The sequence below is a fragment of the Pan paniscus genome, chromosome 9 (assembly GCF_029289425.2).
Source record: "Pan paniscus chromosome 9, NHGRI_mPanPan1-v2.0_pri, whole genome shotgun sequence".
NCBI classification, from domain to species: Eukaryota; Metazoa; Chordata; class Mammalia; order Primates; family Hominidae; genus Pan; species Pan paniscus.
The window spans coordinates 4,407,033-4,433,094 of NC_073258.2; the positions used below are offsets into that span (position 1 = coordinate 4,407,033).

Consider the following 26,062-nt stretch of genomic DNA (forward strand, 5'->3'; position numbering starts at 1 on the left):
CAGCTGTTCCCCACACCGCCCCCCAGTCATGCCCTGCCCAACGGTGGACAGCTTTGCCCCACTTGGCCGGACTGGCCCCTTCTGGCCTTAACTCCTTAACTCTCCCGTGGTTTTCTACCCCTGTCCTGGGGTCCCTGGGCCTAGAGAGATGGCCACCCCTCCCCGTGGACCTAGGAGAGCTCCCAGGGCTCCACTGGCGTTAGGTAAATGGAATCGTGTCCTGGCAGTCCTGTCCCTACCCCAGTGCCCAGTGGAGGCATAACTGGGGATAATGCGATTACAGCTGCTCCCACCAGGGTGATCTGCAGCAGAAGCAGAAAATCACTCCGGCCATGCTCCAGTGGGGACAGGAAGGCTCACCAAGCCCCTGTGCCCCTGGGAAGCTGGGCACTGTGGGTGCAGCTGCTCCACTGGGCCTCCGGGGGCAAATCGTGAGTTGGATTTCAACCAGGAAAGCAGGTCTTGATGGGGCAGGCAGAGGGGGTGTGGAGCGGCCCCACGGATGTCGTTGCCTCGACCCTTGGCTCCTGGCGTTTGCTCAGCTAACTTTGCAGACGAGACGCTGTGTGCAGAGAGACACAGGCGATAAGGATGGGGTCGTTGGCTTCAGGGCACCCCCCAACCCGTGGCCTTCACTGGCCTCATCCCTGTGCCCCCACTGGCCCAGGCTCTGCTCCCTCCATGCCATTGTTTCACTCCTTCTGGAACCTTCTGTGCCTGTGCAATGTGGCCATGCCCTTGTTTTTCCACCATTTAAGAGCTTTCTACACCCACTGAGGAGAGGGGCAGGCATGGCTGTGTGGTGGCCCCCTGGGGCTCCCGCAGCCGCCTCGACTCCTCAGCCTCCTCTGTGGGGTGTAGAAGAGTTCTCTGCGCAGGTGCTCAGCTCGGGCAGCCCTGGAAGTGCTGGGCCTTCAGGCACAGGGGAGGGCGGCTCAGGGGCCAGCAACAGACGTTGGTGCCTGCCCCTGCAGCGGGGTGCCCGGTGCTGAGACAGTGCGCAAGGGGGACACTCCGGGCCTCGGTCCGCCCTCCGCGTGGCAAATGAGGTGCTCGGCGGGGCTTCTTAACTCTTCAGCCTGGCCTTCCCACGGGTCCCTCTGGACAAGGGATGGCGGGGCGCAGGGGAAGCTGATTCCCAGCCCCACCCCAGCCCGTAGCAGAGTGGTCGTAAGCGTGGGAAATGCCAGCTCCATGCCTCTGCTCCACTATGTTTAACTCAACACAAGGAGCTTCCTGGGCCTTCGATGTCCCAGGACCCACGGCCTTTAGTGATTTGTGGGCTGGGAGACAGGAAGCTGGAGCTCTGGGGCCGAGCTGCAGCCCTTCTCCCTCTGCGGCGCATCCTTGCTCTGAGGGTGGCAGAGGCAGGTCTAGGCCTTGGGGACCTGGGGCCGGGGCCCCCAAGGGGAAGGGAAGGGACCCGTGGGGAGCCCAGGGTGAAGAGTTAAGAAGCCCCGCCGAGCACCTCATTTGCCACATGGAGGGTGGACCGAGGCCCGGAGTGTCCCCCGTGTGTGCTGTCTTAGCATGGGGCACCCCGCTGCAGGGGCAGGCACTAACGTCTGCCGTTGGCCCCTGAGCCGCCCTCCCCTGTGCCTGAAGGGGCGGAGCAACTGCGCAGAGAATTCTTCTGATATCCCGCCGATGGGGAGCTGGTGATGGGACCCTCAGGAGAGGGACTGGGGGGGTGTCCCTGCGCCTTCGGGTGGTCAATGCTGGTGAAGTCCGGCACCCAACAGTGAGCAAAGGAGAGGCCCTTTCCAGGAAGCCCCAGGGGCACTCCAGGGTCGGGAAGGGGCCACGGGGGTCTGGCGAAAGCATGAGGCAAGATTTGGAAACGAGGCTCCAGGGCAGGGTCAGGGCCAGGGTCAGGGGCAGCCCTAGGATGGCTCTGCTGCCGCCCAGCTCCTGGGCTGTGGGCGGGGGTCGCACAAAGGACCATGGGCAGCCAGGCAGGAACAAGGGTCACCAGGCACTTGGCAGGGGACGGGCCTCTGGGAAATCATCCAGGCCAGGGGCCATGGAGCCGGCTTTCCCCAAGCCCCAGGGACCCAGCCTCTGCCTGGAGGGTCTGGGGGATCAGGGGGCTGAGGACCCTCCACACAGGCTGGGTGGGGCAGGGGCTCGGGCTGGCCCTGCTGAGCTTGGGTGGCTGGAGTCCTCGAGGAGTGCTCCCTGGAGGCAGGGGCGCGGAGAGAGCTGGGGCAGGCCAAGGCAGCCAGCAGCCCACGGCAGGCGGGGGGCCTGACAGGAGCAGCGGCGTGAGGGCTGGCCTGGGGCGCAGCGTGCGCACGGGAGCGCGTGTCTGCTGGACTCCAGCGAGGTGCTGTAGCCAGCTAGCCAAGACAAGCTGTCCCTGCGGGTGTCTGACCGGCGGGGCCCAGGCTGGGGGGGTGGTGGCGGCACCCCACTGGGGACGCAGTGAGGCCCGGAACAGAGCCCAGAGCCTGGCTGCCGCGCTCCAACCGCAATGGCCGGTGCCTCCCCAGGCTGTACCTCTGGGCCCTGCTCCCACCAGGGCCCTGCCCCCACCAGGGGCTGTGCAGGGTCTGGGAAGGGCACAGCTGTTTGCCTCCCCACATTCCAGACACAGGGTCAAGCAGTGTGGGAGGCTGTTTTTCTTTACAAATGTCATCTGAAAACAAACACTTACTGGCTCTGCCCGGCTGCCCCGACCCCTTGGAGAGTGGGGGCAGGGACCAGGCCTGGCTACCCCCGTCCAGGTGGCTGGGGACTCTTCCAGGCCAGAGTGGCCTTTGACCCTCCTTCGCTGCCCCTGCCACACCAACCAGGCCAGTGTCTTCCCTAGCCAGAAGGCTCTGGCCCCACCCCATTTGCCACCTAGAACTGGGGAAGGACGCACCTGGCCCGGCCAGCGGCCCATGAAGCCGTCTTTCTCCCACGGGCCGTCCCTGGCTTGACCCTGTGCCCAGGGCAGGGTCAGGCCCAGTGGGTCTCTCTGTGGAGGGAGGGGCTGCCTGGGGTATCTGGGGGTGGTGAGGGGGTGTCCCAGCCCCAACCCTTCCCCAGGCCTCATGTGGGCACCACCCCTCGTTTACGGGCTCTGGGAGCGGGTGGGGCCCCTCCTCCTCCTGAGCTGTAAGGTTTTTCTTCCAGTGGGGTTTGCACAAGGGTCCACGCCCACAGCCTCAGCCCGGAACCTGAAGGCTCTGAGGCTTCCTAGGGGGTTGTGCGGCCTTGCACTGTGGGTCCTCCCAGCTCGGCAGCCCTCTGCTGAGGCAATGTCCTCTTGGAGCAAAAAACAGCCCCCGCACCGTTCCTCCCAGGGTCCATCTGAGCCCAGGCCCCAGGACACCATCCCCGGGGGTCCAAGGCGGGTGGGGACCGCCCTCCCGACGAAGCTTCTTTGCGCCCTGCTCACTCTCCTCAGCCCCCAGGTGCACCGGGGGATCCTGCAGGAAGCCTGCGGGCTGGGACTGGGGGGTGTGTTTGGGGCAGCGGTGTCTAGACCCTGGCCTGCCTGAGGGCCGGGAGCTTGGACTTCGGGCCTCAGGAGTCAGGAGAGGGCCACCACGCTCCCTTCCCCTCGCCACAGTGGTCCCAGGCGGGAGGGAGCGGACACGGGCTTTGCGGCACACCCTGGCCCTTGTTCTCTGGCTGGGCTAGGGTCACCTGGAGCTGGTGCCCGTGATAGCCGCCTCCACGCGGAAGTGGGCACCGTTTTCTGGATGCTCCCTTACTTTCTCAGCGCTGTGTGGAGGGGGAATGCCCCGTGCTTCTCACCCTGTCTTCGCCTGTCCCCACCCCAAGCTCCACTGGGCGGGGAGGAGAGGGGCACCTCCATAGGACTCAGCTATCCCCCCAACTCCCACAGGAACCCCAGGCCCAGAGTCCCCAGGAGGGAGCAGCCGGCAACACGGTTTCCGCTGTGGAGACGGGGCGTCCTGGCTTGAGTTCACTTCTCTCCAGGTGGAGCTGCCGCCGTGAGACCAAGGCCAGGCCCCCCTTGGGCCCCAGGGCTCCAAGGCACTTCCTTGGGTTGGTGTGCTGGATGGAAGTAGGGCTGTATTTCCTAAGACCTGCGGGGCAGACCTGGCCTCTGGAGGTGAGAATTTGCTGGGCCTGTTATGGGTGAAAGAGGAAAACCAGCCTGTGGGGGGCATCTCACAGTCCCCTCTGTCCCTCAGGTAGGATGCGTGGGGCGTGGTGGAGCCACGGGGTAGGGGAACGGGGACCCCCTCAGGTGTGTGGGGGCTGGGAGGTGGGTGCAAGGCCCCCCGTCTCACCGAGAAGGGACTTGGAGAGTGAGATGGTGTCTGAGTTAGGATGGCAGGCTCAGCTGACCTCGTCCCAGAGGCACTCAGCAAGGGCCAGGGACGGCATCCCCGCTGGGCACACGGCAGTTCATCCTCAGAGACACTGTGTATGGGAGGGAGGAGAAGCCCACACCTCTCTGAGGCAAACTTCAGGATGGCCAGGGGCCCCTGAGCACCCCGCCCACCTTTCTCCCGGCGCCCATGTGGGGCGATGCTCTCTGCCCTCCTTTGAGCTCTGCAATGTCCTGGGACGTTGGGCCCTCTGTCCTGCTTGCTCTGTCTGTGCTGGGGAGTGGGCAGGAGTGGACAGAGATCCACCCTTCTCCAAGAGTCCCAGCCGTGGGAGGCTTCACCTTCTAGAAGGTTCCTCCTGTTTCTCTGTGCCTACTACGAGGCTCATCCTCACACCTGAGGACTGTCTCCTTGCTGGTAGGCTCACCGCGTGGAGGAAAGGGGGCCTCTGGTCACCTTCCCCACAAGCACAGACACACGCAGTGTCACAGGGCAGTTGAGACTGTGTTACTGAGCCCAGCGGACAACCTGGGAACACATCCTGGTGTATCACCTTACTGGCTGCAGGAGCTCAGGGACAGCCGTAATCACTCTGTGCCTCAGTTTCCTCGTCTGTAGAACGGGACCAGTTTGCATGAGGCTCCCGGGCAGAGCCTGGAACCCGTGAACCCAAGAGCAGTCGTCATCAGGCCAACGTGTACTCGAGCAGAGATGTCTCCCCAAGTCCAGCTTGCTTCATATCCCCTGCACTTCTGGTGGTGGGAACCCAGAAGTCAGAACACATCTACCTCCTGGCAGCTGGAGGCCACAGCGCCCCGAGTTTGGGACATGCCCCTCTCTGCATGTCCGTGCCAATTCCTCAAGGTTATCGGCCAGCCCCTCCCACTCAAGGCACCCCATGGAGCCTCCTGGGAGATCTTCAGACCCAGGGCAGGTGGGGGCTGGATCTGCCCTTCCTTCGGTGCCCCAGGTCTGTTATGGGCACGGGCTGTGAGCTGGTGCCAAGGACAGAGGCATCAGGCCAGGCCAAACTGCTGCACACAGCTGGCCACGGGGCCGTTGATCGCAGACAGTCAGGCTTCAGGCTGTCTGACACGGGCCATCTGCTCCTCCTTGGACAGTTGTAGCACTCAAATGTTAAAACAATTTTTTAAAATAAATTTTTCTACTTTTTTTTTTTTTTTTTGAGACAGGGTGTCACTCTCTTGCCCAGGCTGGAGTGCAGTGGTATGATCATGGCTTGCTGCAGCCTCAACCTCCTGGGCTCATGTGATCCTCTCACCTCAGTCTCCCACATAGCTGGGAATACAGGTGCGCACCGCCGCACCTGGCTGATATTTGGTAGAGATGGGGTCTCACTATGTTGCCCAGGCTGGTCTCCAACTCCTGGGCTCAAGCAATCTGCCCACCTTGGCCTTCTAAAATACTGAGATTACAGGTGTGAGCCACCACACCTGGCCCCAAATAAAACAATTTAAAAAGGAAAAAAGTGTGTGTGTGGCAGGAAGAGGAGGGTGAGGCCCGGAAGGAACTGAAGGAAACAAACCCAAGGAGAACAGCTGGTCCCCACGCCAGCGTCGACGCTCCAAGTCCTTCACCTCGGAGCCGAGCAGGGGCTGGGGGCACGGGGAGCTTGTGGCCTTTCTGGTGAAGTGACTCTTCTGGAACTTTCCAAACACCCTCCCCGCCCCCCGCAATGCCCCCCACCGCCTTTCCTTCCTTCTTTCTCACCCCCTTCCTTATTCCTTAGTGTTCATCACAGACAAAGTTCCTGGGTAGGAGTGCGGGCAGCTGCCGTTTGGGACCCGTGGGGGCCTCCCGCCATTGGGCAGCCCCTCTCCCTGGCTTGTGGGGAGGCTCAGGTGAGCCCAGGTCTCCCTCTCCCACCGCATGGGAGTGCAGGATCCACAGGCTGATGGCTGTTTGCCAAAGGATGGGGACATTGGGGCACAGCACGGGGACACTTACTCAGCAGACAGCACCCTGACTGGCAAGATTGAAGAGCTCCCCTTCCTTGCTAAGACTCCCATTAAACACACAGGGGGCTGCTCAGGGGGTGCAGGCGGCAGGAGCGGGGACAACTCAGAGGTGGGTGTGGCACAGGGTTCATGGCATAAGAGGGGTGGCCTCGGGAGCCAGGGCGGGGGCAGCCTGGAGCCAGCAGCCCCGAGGCCACGCACATCCACAGCATGCTGACGGTGACAGCCCCGACGGGTGGCAGGGGAGCAGGCTCTGGGCTTGTCTGACCCGTGAGCACGCAGTGGCCTGGTGGCCTCAGCCCTCGTTGCCAGCCTCTTTCTAAGGTCAAGCCTGTGCTCTCCAGCCAGAGAAGGCATGCTGGGCTGGGCTGGGCTGGGGTGGGCAGGGCTGAGCTGGGCAGGGCAGGGCAGGGCAGGGCTGGGCAGGGCAGGGCAGGGCTGGGCTGGGCAGGGCTGGGCAGGGCAGGGCAGGGCTGAGCTGGGTAGGGCAGGGATGAGCTGGGCTGGGCACGGCTGGGAAGGTCAGGGCTGGGAAGGGCAGGGCAGGGCAGGGCTGGGCTGGGCTGGGCTGGGCAGGGCAGGGCAGGACAGGGCTGGGTAGGGCAGGGATGAGCTGGGCTGGGCAGGGCTGGGAAGGGCAGGGCTGGGCTGGACTGGGCTGGACTGGGCAGGGCTGGGCAGGGCCGGGTGGAGTGGGCGATGGTGTCCATCCCGCTTAGTGGCTTCCTCTCACAGGAAGTCTGGGAAGGGTCACAGGAAGTCTGACCACCCTTCAATGCTGGGGGTCTAGGCTGGGCAGGTGGACGTGGGGGTCCATTTCTAGGCTCTAGACCCAAGGCCTTCCTGCTGCTCAGAGGTTCCTAGGCTCAGCAGAGAGGGCGGGGGCAGAAGGTCCGAAATTCCATGTCCTTGGGATCCCATCTGCCCGTCCTTCCCGCCTAGCCCAGCCCAGTCTGTCTGCTCCCCAGCCTCCCACGCCCCCCATTGGCGTGCATGAGTGACATGCGTGTCCCGCACACCCTCGGTCCTGTTGTCCATCTCCCCCATCGCCCGCCACCCACGCCGTCCCCACTGCCTTAGGCTGGCAGCCCCTTTGGACAGGGGCTTTGTCTACCCAAGTCACAGGACACATGAAATTCAGCCTTAATTAAGTTGTTGGGTGATGGAGTCCCAGATGTGGGAGGCTCAGCCAGACCCTCTTGGGCTGCCCACCCGGAGAGCGACTGGGGCTGACAGCCTCGCCTGGGGCCACCGTGCAGCTGCCGCCTCCCGCCTCCCACCTCCCGCAAAGACCTGGGAGTGGGGCCCAAGGCAGCTGCAGCCCCACAGCCTGGCCTTGACCCTGGGCTGCCCCACAGCCCCCCTGCTGGCTCCATGCCCACTGGGAAAACAAGCTCCTTATCTCGAATGCTTCCTGTGAACTGCAAACAGCCACGTGTCCCTTGGGAGCCACTCTTGATGAACGTGCCCTCTGTCCCACGACCCAGGGTGAGGCCGTTCACCCTCGGGCTGGGGGCCACCGGGACTGGAGGCTCTAGGCCTGGAATGAGGGGAGGGGACCTGCGGCAGGGCAGAGCCAGGCTGGAGACCACTGCATTGGGAGGGTGAGGAGGGAGAGGAGGGGGCAGGACGGTTTGGGTCCAAGGCCTGGTTGCACAGGACAGCTGGGGATGGGGGAGAGGGGCACAGGCCAGAAAGCCTGGGGCTGCGGGGGCTAGCTAAGAGGCGAGGGTTCTGGGTGGCAGCAGCAGGCAGGGACCTTCCCGGCGGCCCCAGTGGCTCCCTCCCTCCCAGACCCCTTTCTCCTTCCTTGGGCCTAGAGCTTCCTCCACGTACTTTTCCCCGCCCCCGCCTTTCCCCTCTCTCTCACCCCGCTCAAACATGCTGTGACCTTTCCAGGGCCCCTGGACATCACTCACTGGGTGACAGAGGTTGACAGGCATGGAGCTAAGGAATGGGAGGCAGGGCGGGGGCGGCCAAGCCTCTCCAGCCGCTCCCTTCCCGCTTGCCCCACAGACGGGCCTCCCTGGATGGTCCTGGGTCAGCACACACGCTCCCAGGCGCTTCCTTCCCCAGGAGACAGTCCCCAGCCCCTGGAGGCCCAGATCCTCCTGCTCAGGCCGATGCATCCCACCTGGGCCCCAGAAACCTCTTTGGAAAGGGACAGTCACCTCAGAGTGGCAAGCACTTAAAAGAGACCCCCAACAGGCCGGTGTGTCGTGGTGGCAGGCAGGGTGTGTCTGGAGAGAAGGGGGACGTGTCCCCAGCTGGGCCTGGGGGCGGCTCCGTGGGAAAGTCCCACCTGGTCCCAGCCCCGGGTCTCCAGCCTTCAGACTCCTTGGGGGTCTCTGTGTCCTGGCAGAGATCCGTGGCCCCTCAGTGGAGGCGAGGCCTCTCCTGGGTCACCACCGCACACCGGCCTGCTGGGAAGCTGGGGTTCTGGGCCACAGCCGGCCCTGGACGCGGAGGGGGGCATCAGGCCAGACCCCCCAGAGGCTCACAGGGCTCTGGGAGGCCCTGGCAACCCCAGGGTGCCCCCAAGCCCTCAGAAGGGTTGTCCCTACTTGGAGGGGACCACACAGCCAGGTGGGCAGGAACAGGCACCACGGCAGCCCTTCCCTGTCCACCCTCTCCCCAGTGGCCCGCAGTGCAGTCCAGGAAGCACCGGACAGAGCACGGGTCAGGGAGGGGAGGCCCGTACTGGCTTCACAGAGGTCTGGGAGGGGCTAGCCCCTGTGCAGACAGACCCCTGAAGCCTAGAGCCGCCGGCCCAGCTGAGGTCCTTCCCAGAGGCCATTCTGGGACCCCTGACCCCATGCACCTGTGTCACAGGGCTATGAGCGCCCCCAGCCCCAGGACCTCCACGTTTCTCTCTAGAGGGAAGAGGAGGAGGACGGCAGGCCTGCTGGCCCCACACTTCCTGGTTGGGGACGCTCAGAGGGGGCAGCCGCCATGCCGGGAAGTTGGGGTGGGCAGAGGAGCAGCGGTGCCAGGACCCCCAGGCCATGCCGCCACCCCGGACCCTGAACAGTGGGCTAGTGTGTGGGCCTGGGGAGTGAGGGCCCAGGCCGGGCTGGGTCTCGCTCCATAAACCCTGGCTGGCCAGAGCTGCAGACATCACTGTTGACACAGGGGTGATGTCACTGCTGGCCAATGGGGAGCCCCTCGGGGGCCCTACGTGTGCCTCTCTGTGCTCCCAGGGCCCCCGCCACGCACGCTGCCTGCTCTGAATGCTGCCTGCATAAACCGGTTTTTCTAAATGTCTTTGGGGCCCTGCTTGCCCCCTGGGCCCCATCTCCTGCTCATCCCACCCCACCCTTGGCCCCAGCCTATGAGCCAAGCGGGAGTGGGGAGTGGCGGAGAGCCCTGGGCCTGCCCGCTCCCACAGGCATGTGGGCCCCAGAGCCGTGACCCCTGCACCTTCACCTCGCCAGCCTCTCTCCCATCTGCCACGACCCCAGCTGCCACCATGGCTCCCCACAGTCACCCCTGGGCCGTCTCTTCCTCCTGTCGGGAGAATGTTCCTCCTGGGAGAGCCTGAGGCCCCCTCTCGGTTCCTTGCTCCCCTGTCTGTCTCCCCTGCCCTGCCTTGCAGCCCTGCCCTGGGTCCATATGCTCAGAGCTGGCTACATATCCTGTGGCTGCCCATGACACATAGCTCCCCGAGGCAGGGCCAGACCCTGGGCACCTCTTTGCCTCCAGGGCCGGCCCCACTCTGTTGGAGGTCAGCCGGTTCCGAGGCCTCCAAGCCGCCTTTCTACTTCTCGATTCCAGGGCCTGGTCTCCACTCCCTCTGGGCTTTGGGGTGCATGCTGCAGTGCAGCCTCCCCGCGCCCCGGCCTCCATGCACCCTGCTCGTGCTGCCTCAGAGGCTTGGCATCTCCCCCATCTTCCAGCCAAGCAGCCAGTTTTCTGCAATGTGGGGCCCACGGTCAGCGTCCCCCACAGCCCTGCCAGCCCTTCTCCCCGGGGGTCCGCCCTGCACCCCCTTCCCAGGAGCTTGCTCTGCACCCACTGCTGGGCCTCCTGGCCTAGGGGCTTGGCACGTGCCTGTGAGCAGAGACGCTGGGCAGGAGGAGGAGGAGGAGCCTGCAGTGCCTGGCGCCCGTGTGTGTTTACTGGTCCGGCCCCAGCCCCGCGCCGCTCCCCGCGGACCGGGCCTCCCGCCTGTGTCCAGCCAGGTGTTGGGTGATGGAGCGGGGCTCCCTAAGGACAAGGAGCACAGTGTCTGCTTTCTTTGCAAGCACAGTGCTGACAAGGAACAGAATACCCACAGCGACTGCTTCCAGGAAACGGCTGCAGGGCGGGCGGGAGCCTCCGCGAGAGCAGCCCCTTCCCAGCAAGCCGGCCTGCAGGTGGGCTTCCAGGAAGGGGCCCCCGCTGGCTTCCCTCAGCCCTGGAAAGGGGCCAATGGTGTCACCAGGAGCAGGCCAGGGAGCGGGGTAGAGGGGGGAGAAGGAGAAAGGAGAGGCACGGAGGAGGGAAGGAGGGACGGGGCGCAGGCCTATGCTATGCCTAGTGTGGTTACCGCAGCCTTAAGGGAGAGCAAGGCTGACCACAGCTCCTTCTCGAACCTTCCAATCCCCCTTTTGAGAAGTCACAAGATCTCCACTCAGGTCTTTGGCTCTCTGGGGCTTCTCAGGCATCACACACACACACACACACACACACCCCCGTGCACACCCATCTGAAAACACGAGCAAGCTGGGCCACTGGGGGAGGCCATTCCCTGAGACCCAGCCGGGGTCCAGGTTGAGGGGCTGACCTCCTGGCCCCCATGTTGGGAGGGCCGAGGAGGGCCCCCGCCCGGACCCACTGCGCCCTTGGCTCTGAGTGCTCAGATCCCACCCCCATCTCTAGAGAGGAGGAAATCATTTATCTTCCTGGGAGCTCGGGGTCGGGGAGAGGGGGCTACCCTCCTTGAGGCCCCAACTGTTTTCTTTGAGACTTCCCAGGGTGCATCGTAGTCAGACCCCAAACATCGCTTTATCCCTGTTGAAGGGACTTCACTTCCTTCGTAGAGCTGGGATTTTCTGTCTCCATTCGGTGGTATACCAAGTGCCCTGCCTGCATCCCACACCCAGCTGCCCCAATCCCTGCCTGAAAACGTGCTCCTGGGTCACGGAATTCATGCTGAGACACGAACCACACACAGCCAGGCTCAGGGGTCCACCCTCCAGGGAACACCACCCCGCTACAGGGCCACGATCACACACACACCCCGCGGAGTATCTCCGGGCCGGACAGGACCCACGCCCTCCACAGCCCGGAAGGGCAGGTTAACTGGTCAGCAGGCAGAGACCCACCAAGTGGAGACCCCGCTCCCAGGCACAGACGCACAGCTGTGGATGCACGTCCTCGGTGACAAGATAGCTGAGGTCACGTGCCCCGGGTGTGTATGGCTGCACAGGCCATCTGGCGGCCCACAGGGCCACAGGGGACTCGCCAGAGATGCGTGCACCGAGGGTCCAGCGTGGCCACAGCAGCAGCACACGCCTCAAGTCCTCTTCTCTAACTGGATGACTTGGTCTTCACTCAACCTAAACGTGCCACAGAAACTTGGGTGGGTGGAGGGTCTGGGTGTGAAGACCTTGGTGCCTAACAGGGTCTGGGACGTGGCCAGAAGCCAGGGCACCCTCAGGGGCTCCCTGAACGGTGGAAGTTCCTGCCTCCCCAGATTTCCTGGCACCTTTGCAGGCAGCCACAACCCTCACCCCGGCCCCGCCACCCCCATGTTGGGGTTCGGGAGTGAAATTCCAGCCCGTTTGCTTCTCTGCACTGAAGTCAGTGCAGGGGCGTTTTCAAAGTGCCTTTGGGTGTTGGGGTGCCCGGAGCCTGTCTAACAACCCTCTCTAAGCCCCTTTTCTAAAAAGCAGGAAATCGGGTTGGGCCAAAGATAAACACACATTCCAACCTGGCAGGTCGCTCAGAGCTAGGGGCTTGGGCGGGCTCCCAGCCCCCGCCCCGGGGTGCGGCAGGAGGCTCCCAGGCTGAGCACCTGCTGCGGGGCCCCCGGGCCTGTGGCTCCCCGCCTGCCCGCCTCACCCTGAGGTTCAGCCCCCTGAACGTTGCCCCCACCACCTCCCTGTTTCAGGGCCTGTGGCCCAGACCCCCTCCAGCACTCAGGGGCTGCCCTAGGGACACCACCCCGGGAACTGCCCTAGGAAGCCCGTTCCGCTGCAGGGAGCAGAGAAACCTGGGCTGCCCAGAGGTAGGCGCTGACCCTGAGTACACGTCCTGCTCTCGGGGCAGCCAGCGTGGGCACAGCCATGGGCAGTGCTGGGAGATGGTGGGGGCCACCAAGAGGCCTGTGTCCCTTCCCCAGCGGGTGTGAGAAGGAACAGCCCTGTCCCCATACAGCTCCCAGGTGGAAACTCCAGAGCAAACGTGTCATTCATACACCCCTGGGCCCAGAGATGTGGACGTGTCCAGCACGCCTGTTCTCTCCAAGTGACCAGGAGGAGACAATCCCTAGGAGCTGACACAGGTGACGAAGGCCCGAGGTGGCCCGCCTTTTCCCCCGGCCCCATTCCCATGTGTCCTTCCCCAGGCAGGGATTTGAAGTGGGCAGAGTCTTCCATGTTCCCCAGGAGAGGTTTTCTGGGTGCCCCTCTCCCCCTCCCTACGGTTCCCCTGCCCCGCCACCCTGGGCACCCCTGGGGCTGCCTGCCGCACCCTGCAGCCGCCACCTGGGGAAGCCGGCTTTTATCTCCTGAGCCCCGCTTTGTAAACCTCCTGCAGAGTTGGATGTTTATAATAAAGGCCGTTTATAGACCTGACTCTTGACATGTAATGGATGGGTTACTTCATCCTGCCGGCCAAAACCCACTTGGGTAAGTCAAATTGGCCTGTAGGGTCAGGAAGATGAATGCGGCCTCACCCTGGGCTGGCCCCAGCGACCTCTGACCTCCTCCATGAGATGGCAGCCAGTCCCAGGGGCACCATCCCAGAGACTTCAAGAGACTCCCTCACCGGATGTCTACATGCATCCTGGGGGGTGACCACCCGCCCAGGTTTTAGCACACAAGTGTGTCCCTGGAAACCCCTCGGTCTCTGACAGTCCCCAGGGCCCACAGCTGGATGGGGAGGGGGCAAGAGAGGGTGCAGAGGGGAGGCCAGACCCAAGGAGCGTGGGGAACCACCCTGCTCTTCCGCCCTGGACACCAAGACCCCAAGGGCGGCTGGGCCGGTAGGGGAGGGGCGTCCCTAACCGCCTTCCTGTCTGTTCTTTGTCAGTCGGGGAGGAATTTTCCTGACAGCTCTGTGCACTGGGAATGGGGGTGGAAGGCAGGGGGGAGGGGGGAAGGAATGGGGAGGCCGGGACCCCACCCTTATTTCCAGGGGCTGCCCCTTGTGTTCCCAGCGCCTGCACAGCGAGGGGCCGGGAGCTGGGAGGCCTGGCTGAGGGAGCTGCCGGCCACTGGCCTCTGCGGGGAAGCTGACCCCGAACCCATGAGTGGGCTGCCTTGGCACCTGGGGAGCGAACCCCTGCATGCCGGGGTTCTTGGAGCTCCAGCAGCAAGACCCCAGGGAGGGAGCCCGGGAGCCCCTCACCCTGGGCCCTCCCGCTCCTCCCTCACCTCTTCCCTGTGGCCACCCTCAACTCCTTCCTCCCTCCTCCTGGTCCCCTGGCCTCCTTAGGACCTCTGCCCCAAGGCCACCTGCCCACGGAGAAGCCCACCGGCTCCTCCCCAACCCCCTGGCTCCTTGGGCGGGGCTGTCCCTCCGGGGTGGCCCCGGCTCCCACCCACAGCAAAAGGGGAGCAGGAACGGGACTGGTGCGGGGTTCGTGCCCCTGTCGGGGTGGGGTCGCCCAGAGCACCTTGTGGGCCTCCCAGAGCGGCCATGGCCAGCTCTACCCCAGTCACCTAGCCCGGGCTTCAGGGGTCTGGGGCCAGCACCAAGGCGTCATTCTGATGGGACTTTGGGGCGACAGGAGGCACTCGCTCGGGGATGGTTTGGTGGTCCCCGACCCCTGCCTCAGAGCGCAGGCCCCCTCCGCAAGCCCAGCCCCCCCCCATTCTGTGAAGCCCCTGGTCCCACAGCCCCTCCACTGCCATCACTGCATGCTGACCGCCTGCCCTGCACCCCTGAGGTCCACACACCCTGTGCTCACCCCACCCCTGGTGTGTGCTGTGCCGCACCCATCCCAGAATCCCCCACCCTGGAACCCCCATCCCCCTTTTCATGTACTCCTCCCCATGCCCCCCAGCCCCCCTCTGCCCAAGGCTGGCCTCCCCCACATCATGCCCACAGCCCGGATTCCAGAGTCCTTGAGACAAGTTGCTGTAACAGTGTTTATTGATGATGAGTCCAGGGCTCCTGCTGAAGCCCTGGTGGGGAGGGGCACAGAGCGAGATGGGCGTAATGGAATGCTTGAAGGCTGCTCCGTGATGTCGGTCGGAGCTTCCAGACTAGGCGAGGGCAGGGTGAGGCCTCGGGCACACAGCCGGCGCCCAGTCACCCGGCCCAGATGGAGGGCGGCCGGGCCCTGGGCGGGCACTTGCCAAGGTGGCTCACACTCACGCACACTCGCACCAAGACTCAAGGCTGTCTCCACAACTCCAACCAGTGCAAATGACTTAGTGCAAATTAAATTCAGAAGGGACGGGGGAAACAGAGTCGTGGAGGCTTTGAATCTCTCAGAAAAAAGGAAAGACAGGAAAGCTCAGAAACAAAGAGACAGAAGGATGAAAAAGAAGAAGAGGGAGGTGGTGGGGACGGCGTCATCCCGCTGGAGGAGCTCAGCTCTGGGATGATGTGGTGGCTGGTGGTCAACCGTCCGCCGCAGGGGGTGGCCATGAAGATGGAGTCGCCGGTGCGGGGTGGGTGCTGCGGGCGCTGCTGTTCCGATGGTGTCTTTGATGTTGGGCTGATGAGGTCTGGTTCCTCTAGCTTCACCTAGAGATAGCGACACGTGGGTGGGATGGGGGCAGGGTGCTCGGGGGCCTAGAGGCTTCCGGAAGGAGCGCTGGTGCTCACCTTCCAGAGCCGATTCCTGAGTCGGGTAGTGCAGTGGTTGTAAAGTGCAGCATATTCATTTCCAAGCTAGAGGGTTTTGTGTCCGGATTCAAAGGCCCAGGCTTGAGCTGGGTAGCACCATTTCTGTGGATGGGGAAGGAGTGAGGTCCCACTCAGCTCCTCTCGCGTGCCCCCCACCCCAAGTGTGGCAGGAAGCCCCTCACCTTTCATGTTGTGGGTTCTGGGAGCCCAGAGGGCAGCCATAGTGTGCCGACTCCGTGGAGGAAGTAAAGAAACAGACCCGCTTCTTGCCGCAGCCCCACCAGCCTAAGGTGTTCTGTAGAAGACAGAGGTGGGGGCAGTGAGATGGTGGCCTGGCGGGGCGGTCTGGGCAGGGCCGCGTCCTGACGCAGGGAGGGCAGACACGCTCACCAGGAAGGCCGGACGCGCCTCCTCTGTCCTCGCCGTCACACCGGACCATGTCACGTCCTGCTTGTCACGTCCACCGGACCTGGCGTCCTGGCCTTCGGCGGCTGGTGGGCACGTCCACCCCAGCTGGAGACCTGGCTGTGGGGAGAACGAGAGAGTAGTGTGGGGAGAACGTGTTGGTTGTGTGGGGAGGGGCGGGTGGGGGCTGAGGGCGGCAGAGGGGGAAAAACTCACCCTCGTCTCCAGCCCGAACGCTGAGGCACCGATCCCGGCTCCGTCGCCGCCCGCGAGGCCCGCCTTGGCCACGGGCTCTGGAGGCCAGTGCCTCCCGCTCGCCGCCCGCTGCGCTCCTCACCCCTGCCTGCACGAGCCTCCCTCCTGAGAGCTCATTCACTCCGCCCCGCCCGCCTCGCCTAGTCTGGTCTCGCCCCATGCCCTTGACTCCCCTGGATGCTGTACTGTCTGCCAAGCCAGCCCCAGGGGCTGAGCGGTGAGGGCATACAGCGTCACCAAGTCCACTGTGGGCCCTCTCCGCACCAGACCCTGGGCCGCAGTGCCTCGTGGGACCGGCGCCCGCAGGCCGAGCCCCTGCAGCCTCCTTGCTGCGCAATGTCCCGGGGCCCCCCTCCCGTGGCCGCTTCGCCCTCCTGGTGACGTCCTGCTGCAACTCCCCGAGCACTGCCTGTCTTCCCGCTCTCCAGCCCTCGAGGCTCCGGCACAGGCCTGAGAAAGCCGTGCCGGAGCTGCCCCTGTGCCTGCTACTAAATGAATTGCGGTGGGTGAGGTGGCAGCTGGGGACCCCTCTGTCCTGTGTCTCCTGCCTTGTCCCTGTCTGACCCAGGCCTGGGGTACCACCCCACGTGCTGGACCCTACGCTGGCCACCCCTGTGCTCCCTCCCTGCCCTCTTGCTCTTTCTGCCTGGAACGGGCCCACAGCCCCCCAGCCTTGCGCAGTCTCGGCTCCCCCCGAGAAGATGTCACCTTTGCTAACTCTCCTGCCCCCATCCTGCCCCTCTGCTGGGAGGGTGTCTGCTTCTCCCCGCCAGCCCTCGATCCCCTAAACCTCCTTCTTTCAGAAGGCTGGGGAAGCGAGGCCTGGGGAGGGAAGGGACTCACCTGCCCGGCAGATGGGGTCCTCACCTGCCCGCTGCTGCCAGCTACACCTCCGTTGCCCAGGCCCTGGGATCAAACCCTGCCCACCAGCTCCCCTCGTCCAACCAGCTGCCACGTCCTGTAACCAAAAGTGACCGGGATGAATGCCTGGCTCCCCCTTCTTTCCAGCCCTAGCTCAGGCCCATCGTCCCCAGCTGATGTCGCCCTGTCTGCACGATGCCTGGGCGCCTACTCCACACTCCTCACTGGCCTCAGGCCCCACCAGCCCTGCCCCGAGCTAGCCCCTCCACCCGTCATCACTCCTGCCAGACTCCAGATGTCCAAGGTGCTCCTTGGCTCCCACAAGCTCTCCTCCAGCACCCCATCTTCCCCTGGTTGCCCCTCGGTTCCCCACTTCCCCAGTTTCCCCCGTTACCCCCCACCCATCCCACCCCCTCCCTCACCCTGCTCCTCGGTCCTAGCCCGGGCTTTTTCTAACTGGGGTGGCCCCGCCCAGAATTCCCGCCCCTGCCCTGCCGGCCAATCAGAGCAGGGCCCTCCCGAGGGCCCCCGCAGGGCCCACCTCCGCCCTGGACAGTTCCAGCACACGTCTCTCTCACCCAGCACCCATCCTGGAATTCTCCAAAGACGGCCTCCCCGCACCCCTCCTTTGGCATCCGGAGACAGGGCTGAGCATTGCCCCATCACCTCCCTCAGGGTCCAGGACTTCTCCCTCCCAGACCACTGTCTCCCCTCAGGGGACACCATGCCTGCTGCTCCCTGCCTGCCAGCACCCTGCACATACTTTGCACATGGCTGGGGGCCAGCTGCGGGTCCCTGGGGACTCGGATGGCACAGAGAGCCCCTTCCTGCCACCATCACGGCTCAGACCTCACGTTCCTGGAGAGTAGGGGTGGGGTGCTGAGGGGCAGAGGGAAGTGCCGCAAACCCCCTGGTGGGCGCGGTGCCAGCCCCCCAGGCCGATTCCCATCCAGTTGACCGAGCTTGTGCTCGTCACCGCGGTTTCCGCAGGACAGAGTCCCCACAGCCGCTGGGCACCCCGGTCCCATTCGCGGCCACTTTCCTGTCTGAAGACCGCATGTTGCCGGGCTGTGCTTAAGGCTCGCGGGCGCACTCTACTGACAAGCGGTGGGCGGCCTCACAGACTCTCCCAGGCCCGCGTGGGGCACCACGGTTGGGAGTGGAGTGGAGACTGGCGAGTTTCGACTCCCCCAGCCACCCCGCTGTGGGTCCGTCGGTCACCACCTTGGCCTTTGGTGAGGGTTGTTGGGGCCCTGCAGTCCCTGGGGTTCACCTCAAGTCTCGAGTGCCAAAGCCGTGAAGGGGAGCACCAGGGCCAAGGGACCCAGAGTTCACGGGTCCAATCACCCAGCAGGCCCTCTGGGATGTGGAAGGGCTGGCCGCGCCTTCGGCAAACCCTCTGTTCCCATGGCCCCACCGGAAAGGGCTGAGTGCTTGCCTGCTGAGCACTGACCGCCGGGCTTTGTCGTGGGTGAACCCCACGACATGGGGGAATTTCCATGGCATGAAAATTCTCAGGCTTTTCCATGAGTGGACCCCCAAGTTAGGAGACCAAGGCAGACCCCCACATTTTGCTAAAAGTGGAGTCCAGCCTTGGGTCACCTTCAGACTGTGATGTGAGTCACCACTGCCGCCTCTCGGCCATTTCCGTCTCCACAGCCACAACCGATTCTGTGCCATCGCTGGAAGATGGGCTCACTGGGGACAGCACCCAAGACCCAAGGGGAGACTCAGGAAATACTCCGGAAATACAAATGCACCAGGCAAGGCGGCTCCCCAGGCCCCTCGCTCCTGCTCCAGGCATTGTGGGAGGGGCTAGCACAGGATCCGGTGGTGCTGCCAGCAATGCGCAGGCACGGGGAACACCTGTGGGCAAATTCACCTCTCCACGTGCCAACTACCGCCGGCCGGACGTGATGATCCCTGAGCGTGGAGCACACCCGAGCCATCGAACATCCTAACCCCATCAGGATCCCCACCCCGTACCGAGTCCACAAGCCGCAGGGTGTCTGCTGCACCCACGATAGTGGATTATCTCCAGCAACACAAGGATCCTGGACCAGAGAATAAAGCAGCAGTGGCGCTCCCAGCTCTTTAGCATCTTAAGCTCTTGAATTAGCACCTCAAACCTGCATTGAATGAGAATGTTAATGTCTGGCCACTTAGGGCTGAGGAGATCAGAGTGTTCACTGGGGAGGCAATTGTCAGTTCAGTAAAAGGCTGGGGATTTGGGGGCTGTCCTTAGACGGAGTCGGAGCTGTGCTCTGGGATAGATGTGGAAAATGTAAGATTTTGGTGGAACACACTGTGATCATCACATAAGTAGGCGTGACTTGAGTCCCAGGCCATGACACTGAAGCCCTCGGAGTGTGACCTGGGGCCACGGGGCTGTGGATAATGCCCGACCTGAAGATCTGGTGCGGCTTCCATGACTGTCCTATTCCCAGATGACCCCCGTGAACCCTGCGACGCGTGGCTTGGGTGACCCGGGACGTTTCCACGGGCGAACCCCAGTTGGGGCGGGCTCGGGCTGTGATGTGTGAGCCTGCACTGCCGCCGCGCGGCCACTTCCGATTCCACAACTACAACCAATTCCGCGCCATCCAGGCGGTGAGACCGAAGGAGAAGCCTCCAGAAATACCCATGTGCTATGCAAGACCCCCGGGCTCTGTGCCTGCCAGAGACCCTGTGAGAAGGGTTTCACACTAGGGCCGAGATCCCCATCATCCATGGAACTGGGACACCTCATTGTTCCCCTAGTATCTCCTCCCATCTCCCCAACCTTCAACAGTGCACCCTGGGGTGAATCAGACACGTAGCCCGATATGGCTCCCATGAGTGTCCAGTACCTCACGACCCCTGTGAACCCTGTGGCGCCTGGCTTGGATGACCTGGGATGTTTCCACGGGCGAACCCCAGCTGGGGCGGGCTCGGGCTGTGATGTGTGAGCCTGCACTGCCGCCGCGCAGCCACCTCCGATTCCACAACTACAACCAATTCCGCGCCATCAGGGCGGTGAGACTGAAGGGGAAGCCTCCAGAAATACACATGTGCTATGCAACAGCCCCCGGGCTCTGTGCCTGCCAGAGACCCTGCAAGAAGGATCTCACCCTGAGGCCAAGATCCCCATCATCCAAAGAATGGGGACACTTCATTGTCCCCCAAGTATCTCCTCTCATCTCCCCAACCCTCAATAGTGCACCCTGGGGTGAATCAGACACATAGCCCGATGTGGCTCCCATGAGTGTCCTATCCCTGATGACCCCCGTGAACCCTGCGGCGCCTGGCTTGCGGGACCCGGGACGTTTCCGCGGGCGAACCCCAGCTGGGGCGAGCTCGGGCTATGATGTGTGAGCCTGCACTGCCGCCACGCGGCCACTTCCAATTCCACAGCTACAACCAATTCTGCACCATCCGGGCGGTGAGACTGAAGGGGAAGCCTCCAGAAATATTCGTGTGCTATGCAAGAGCCCCTGGGCTCTTGTGCCTGCCAGAGACCCTGTGGGAGAGGTCTCCCGCTGAGGCCGAGATCCCCATCATCCAAAGAATGGGGACACTTCACTGTCCCCCAAGTATCTCCTCTCATCTCCCCAACCTTCAACAGTGCACCCTGGGGTGAATCAGGCACGTAGCCCGATGTGGCTCGTACAAGGGTCCTACCCCCGATGACCCTTGCGAACCAATGCGGTGCCTGGCCTGTTGACCCGGGATGTTTCTGCAGGCAAACCACAGGTAGCCGGGCTCGGGCTATGACGCCTGAGCCTGCCCTGCTACCACGTGGCCACCTGTGTTTCCATACCTTCAACTGATTCCGTGGCATCTGGGCAGCGAGACTCCAGGAACACTTGTGCGCTCTGCTTGGCAGGCTCCCAGGATCCCTGTTCCTGCCAAAGGCCTTGTGGGAAACGATTCCCTTTGGAGCATGCGCTTGAGTCCTTGGTTCCCAGTCATGATCACCTCAGAACACAGGGATCCCTCATTTTGGAAGTCTCTGCTCTCCTGTCCCAACTTCAGTGCCTGACCCAGGTGATACGGGGCCATGGTCCTCTGATGAGGTCCTTGAGTCTGATTCCAGCAGCACAGAGCCTCCAGGGCAGAGCCGAGGTGAGGCTCTGGAAAATGCACTGTCAGGCTCACACAAGCACATGTTGGCCAGGTGTACAGATTCCACAGCACAAGGCAGGCAATTGGGCACAGACCGCACAGTGCACAAACACCATTGATCCCCATCCTTTATCGATTCCACAAACCGCGGGATGTCTGCTGCACCCACATTAGCAGATTATCTCAGCCAACACAAGGATCCTAGACCCCAGAATAAAGCAGCAGTGGTACTCCCAGCTCTTTAGCATCTCAAGCTCCTAAATTAGCATCTCAAACCTGCACTGAATGGGAATGTTAATGTCTGGCCACTTAAGATTGACAAGCTCAGAGTGTTCACTGGGGAGGCAATTGTCAGTTCAGAAAAAGGCTCGGGATTTGGGGGCTGTCCTTAGTCGGATCTGTGCTCTGGGATGGATGTGGAAAGTATAAGCTTTTGGCGGAATTCGCTGTGCACATCACACGGGTAGGCGTGACTTGAGTCCCAGGCCATGACACTGAAGCCCTCAGAGTGTGACCTGGGGCCACGGGGCTGTGGATATGGCCCGATACGAAGACGTGGTGTGGCTCCCATGAGCGTCCTATTCCCAGAAGACCTCCGAGGACCCTGTGGCACCTGGCTTGGGTGACCCGGGACGTTTCCGCGGGCGAACCCCATCCAGGGAGGGCTTGGGCTGTGATGTGTGAGCCTGCACTGCCGCCGCGCGGCCACTTTTGAGTCCACACTTACAACCGATTCTGTGCCATCCGGGTGGTGAGACAGAAGGGGAAGCGTCCACAAATACCCATGTGCTACGCAAGAGCCCCCAGTTTCTGTGCCTGCCAGAGACCCTGTGGGAGGGGCCTCACGCTGAGGCCGAGATCCCCATCATCCAAAGAATGGGGACACCTCATTGTCACCCAAGTATCTCATCTCCCCAACCCTCAATAGTGCACCCTGGGGTGAATCAGACACGTAGCCCAATGTGGCTCGCATGAGTGTTCTATCCCTCACGACCCCCGTGAACCTTGCGGCACCTAGCTTGCGTGACCCGGGACGTTTCCGCGGGTGAACCTCAGCTGGGGCGGGCTTGAGCTGTGATGTGGGAGCCTGCACTGCCGCCGCGCGGCCACTTCCGATTCCACAACTACAACCGATTCTGCACCATCGGGGCGGTGAGACCGAAGGGGAAGCCTCCAGAAATACACATGTGCTATGCAAGAGCCCCCAGGCTCTGTGCCTGCCAGAGACCCTGTAGGAGGGGTCTCACGCTGAGGCCGAGATCCCCATCATCCAAGGAACTGGGACACCTCATTGTCCCCCAAGTATCTCCTCCAATCTCCCCAACCTTCAACAATGCACCCTAGGGTGAATCAAACACATAGCCCGATGTTAGTCGCATGAGTGTCTATCTCTGACAACCCTCGGGAACCAATGCGGCACCTGGCCTGGGAGACCTGGGACGTTTCTGTGGGTGAACCCCAGCCAGGCGTGCTCGGGCTGTGATGTGTGAGCCTGCACTGCCGCCGCGCGGCCACTTCTGATTCCACACGTACAGCCGATTCTGCGCCATCAGGGCGGTGAGACGGGCCTCCCTTGGTGAGGTCAGCAAGATGGGCCGCCCTTGGTGAGGCTGGCATCCAAGACTGAATGGGAAGCCTCCAGAAATACCTGTGCGCTGTGCTTGGCAGGCTCCCACGATCCCTGTTCCTGCTGGAGGCCCTGTTGGGAGGGTCTCCCTCTGGACCTTGGGCTCAAGTTCTTTGGGGTCCAAGTCATGACCACTGCAGAACAGAGATTTCTCTTTGCCTCCAAGTATCCACTGTCCTACGTGCTATGGGAGCTGTCATCGGTGGTGTCCCTGTGATTAGGCTCCCAGCCATGCATGGGCTCCTAGACAGCCCCAGGGTTCTCCCATTGGGAAGTGCCGCTCTACTACACATCAGCCACAGCGCATTAATGCTTGGTTCTCCTGGTGAAACCGCCTCTGCAAAAATTATTACAGAAAATCGGCCGGCGGTGGTGGCTCATGCCTGTAATCCCAGCAGTTTGGGAGGCCGAGGTGGGTGGATCACCTGAGGTCAGGAGTTCGAGACCAACCTGGCCAACCTGACGAAATCCCATCTCTACTAAAAATACAAAAATTAGCTGGGCATGGTAGTGGGCGCCTGTAATCCCAGCTACTTGGGAGGCTGAGGCAGGAGAATCACTGGAACTCCGGAGGTGGAGGTTGCAGTGAGCCAAGATCGAGCCATTGGACTCCAGCCTGGATGATAAGAGCGAAACTCTGTCTCAAAAAAAAAAAAAATTATAACAGAAAATTATGACAATGAAAGAGATCTGACGTAACCAACTCTGTCTTGCCTTCTTATTCATTTCTGGGTGCAGGCTGGACTAACTTTGGGAAGAACTTAGTTTATAGTTTATCTTTGAAACAAAGACAATAACAGCCCTTTCCCAGGACAGACCCTCTTCCTGCCTGGGGACTAGACTTTCAGGACTAACAAATTAGCCACAGATTAGAAATTATGGTTTAGGAGTCATGGAGTCACACATCTGGAGGCTGAAAGATTTTTAACCTCCTCAAATTGCTCCTAGGATTACATCACTGTTGCAGAACCTAAGATCAGTGGTCGAGATATTTCGCAGACCCTGTACTGGGTGGATCAGCTGGCACCCCCCAGATTGATAAACTGGCTCATCTAGTCTTGTGGCCCCCACCCAGGAACTGACTCAGCAGAAAAAGATGGCTTTGACTCTGCATGATTTCATCTCTGACCCAACCAATCAGCACTCCCTATTGACTGGCCCCCTACCCACCAAATGATCCTTAAAAACTTTGATCCCCAAATTTTCTGGGAGACTGATTTGAGTAATAATAAAACTCTGGTCTCCTGCACGGCCGACTCTGTGTGAATTAAACTTTATTGCAAGTCACCTGTTGTGATAAAGCAGCTCTGTCCAGACCGGCGGCAGGGAGAACCTGTTGGGCGGTTAGACGGGTTCAGACACTACTCTCCTGGGGGTGATGGACATCTCTTCTGTTCACTGATTCCCGGAGGAAGATTTGGGAGATTTTGCCTGGGAGCAGGCAAACACCTCGGGCTATTTGCTCTAATGGGGCATTTGCATGTGTATAGGACAGACCGGGAGCTGCCGAGTTTCTGCTTCCAGGCTCACCTGCTAAGAGTAGTCTTGCCAGTGAAGCGACTGCTGGGGTACAGCAGCACAGCACAGGGGACCTAGTTTTTTTTTGTTTGTTTTTTTGTTTTTTGAGTCTCGCTCTGTCCCCCAGGCTGGAGTGCAGTGGCATGATCTCGGCTCACTGCAGGCTCCGCCTCCCGGGTTCACACCATTCTCCTGCCTCAGCCTCCCGAGTAGCTGGGACTACAGGCGCCCACCACCTCACCCGGCTAATTTTTTGTATTTTTAGTAGAGATGGGGTTTCACCGTGTTAGCCAGGTTGGTCTCGATCTCCTCATCTTGTGATCTGCCCGCCTCAGCCTCCCAAAGTGCTGGGATTACAGGCGTGAGCCACCGCACCCGGCAGGGGACCTAGTTTTGAGGACTACTGGGGTCGGGTCTGGTCTGTGCTGGCCACGGTAATGGTGAGTGCCTGGGTGCTATGATCCACACACAGGGTGGCACCAACATGAAAGTGGCCAGAGCCCCAGCCAAGGTGCCCAGAGCACTTGGGTGGGGATGTGCGCACAGCACTGTCACCTGGAGGCAGATGTGGGCACAGTGATGTCACATGGACAGGTATATAACGACAGTGATGTCACCAAGACAGGACGTGGGCACAGTGCTGTCACCGGGATAAAGATGTGGGCACGGTGCTGTCATCTAGATAGACACATGAGCACTGTGTGTCACCTGGATAGGGATATGGCACAGAGTGTCACCCGGATAGGGACATGGCACAGAGTGTCACCTGGATAGGGAGACAGGTATAGCGTGTCACCTGGGTGGGACATGGGCACAGCACATCACCTGGGTGGGACATGGGTACGGCATGTCACCTGGATAGGGACACGGGTATGGCACATCACCTGGATAGGGACACGGGTATGGCACGTCACCCAGGTGGGACACGGGTACGGCACATCACCCGGGTGGGACACGGGTATGGCATGTCACCCGGGTGGGACATAGGTACGGCACATCACCTGGATAGGGACACAGGTACGGCACATCACGCGGGTGGGACATGAGTACAGCGTGTCATTAGATAGAGGGGCTTTCTCTTCTCTCTCCCCTGTGGCTGGGACCTACCCAGATATAAGTAATGGGATAGCCCACTTGGGCTTTGCCAGTTCCCTGAGGCTGCCATAAGGAAGCCCCAGAAACTGGGCTGATTGGAACAACCACGTGGAATGCGTCTCTCCCTGTTTCGATGCTAGAAGGTCAGAGTCGGGGTGGTCAGGGCTGGCTCCTTCTTCGAGCTCTAAGGGAGGCTCCAGTGCTGGCCGACTTTCCCAGTGTTCCCAGGCTCCCAGACCTGTCACCCCAGCCGTGCCCATCTTCCAGGATGCTCTCATCCTGCGCCTTCATGCAGCGTTGCTCTCTCGTGCCTCTCCTCTACCTATGAGGACACCATGATGTTTGATTCAGGGCCTGCTCTACTGCAGTCTGACCTGATTGATTGCGTCTATAATGACCCTATTTCCAAATGAGTTCGTGCTCTGAGATGCTGGTGGTCAGGGCTTCAACTTGTCTTTTCTGGAGAGGCACTAAACAGACTCCATGAGGAACTGAGGAGGCCGGAGCAGTGAGATGGAAGGAGGCTGGGCCCTGACCCTGGGAGCTGGCGATCTTCACACTCATGACCCTCTCATGTCTCTCTCCGTGACAGAGAAAAGCCAGCTCTGGGCCCATTCAGGATGGTCCTGGGGTTTCCTGGCTGTGGCAGCTGTACCTCCCTCTCACCTGTGCCCACCACTCCAGAGCCGGTGTGTGGGCTCACGCTGGTGGCTGAGTCCTGACCGTGGGGTAACCAAGGGGGAGGCATGAAGATGAGGTCCCGAGAGGAGACACAGGACCGTTCTCCTGATGTGAGCAGGGGTGAGCACAGTCTCATAGGACTGTGTCCTTATAGGAAGAGGAGAGGAGGACACAGACACACACGAAGGGATGACCACGTGAGGACACGTGGAGAAGGCAGGATCTATAAGCCAAGGAGAGAG

The 26,062-nt window shown here is 62.0% G+C and overlaps 1 protein-coding gene across 1 annotated transcript; it reads right to left on the reverse strand.

Moving 5' to 3' along the window:
• Positions 1 to 14,554: 14,554 nt before the first annotated feature.
• LOC100978470 (translation initiation factor IF-2) lies at positions 14,555 to 20,615 on the reverse strand. Its single transcript, XM_008969116.3, has 7 exons — positions 20,595 to 20,615; positions 20,391 to 20,510; positions 15,896 to 16,718; positions 15,665 to 15,799; positions 15,457 to 15,569; positions 15,254 to 15,376; positions 14,555 to 15,172 (listed from the first exon to the last, which is right to left on the reverse strand). Exons 1-4 carry the CDS (start codon positions 20,613 to 20,615, stop codon positions 15,729 to 15,731), a joined length of 1,035 nt encoding a protein of 344 aa, XP_008967364.1. The 3' UTR covers positions 14,555 to 15,172; positions 15,254 to 15,376; positions 15,457 to 15,569; positions 15,665 to 15,728.
• Positions 20,616 to 26,062: the final 5,447 nt, after the last annotated feature.

Excerpts from the sequence above, each read along its gene's own strand:
- LOC100978470 (XM_008969116.3), bottom strand. The coding sequence starts at position 20,615 with ATGCCACGGAATCAGTTGAAG. Across the intron at positions 20,511-20,594 it reads TGCCACGGAATCAGTTGAAG|AAACATCCCGGGTCAACAGG; the intron begins GTATGGAAACAC and ends GTTTGCCTGCAG. Across the intron at positions 16,719-20,390 it reads CCCAGGGTGCACTGTTGAAG|GGGATCGAGGGCTGGCGGGG; the intron begins GTTGGGGAGATG and ends AAGGAGGTTTAG.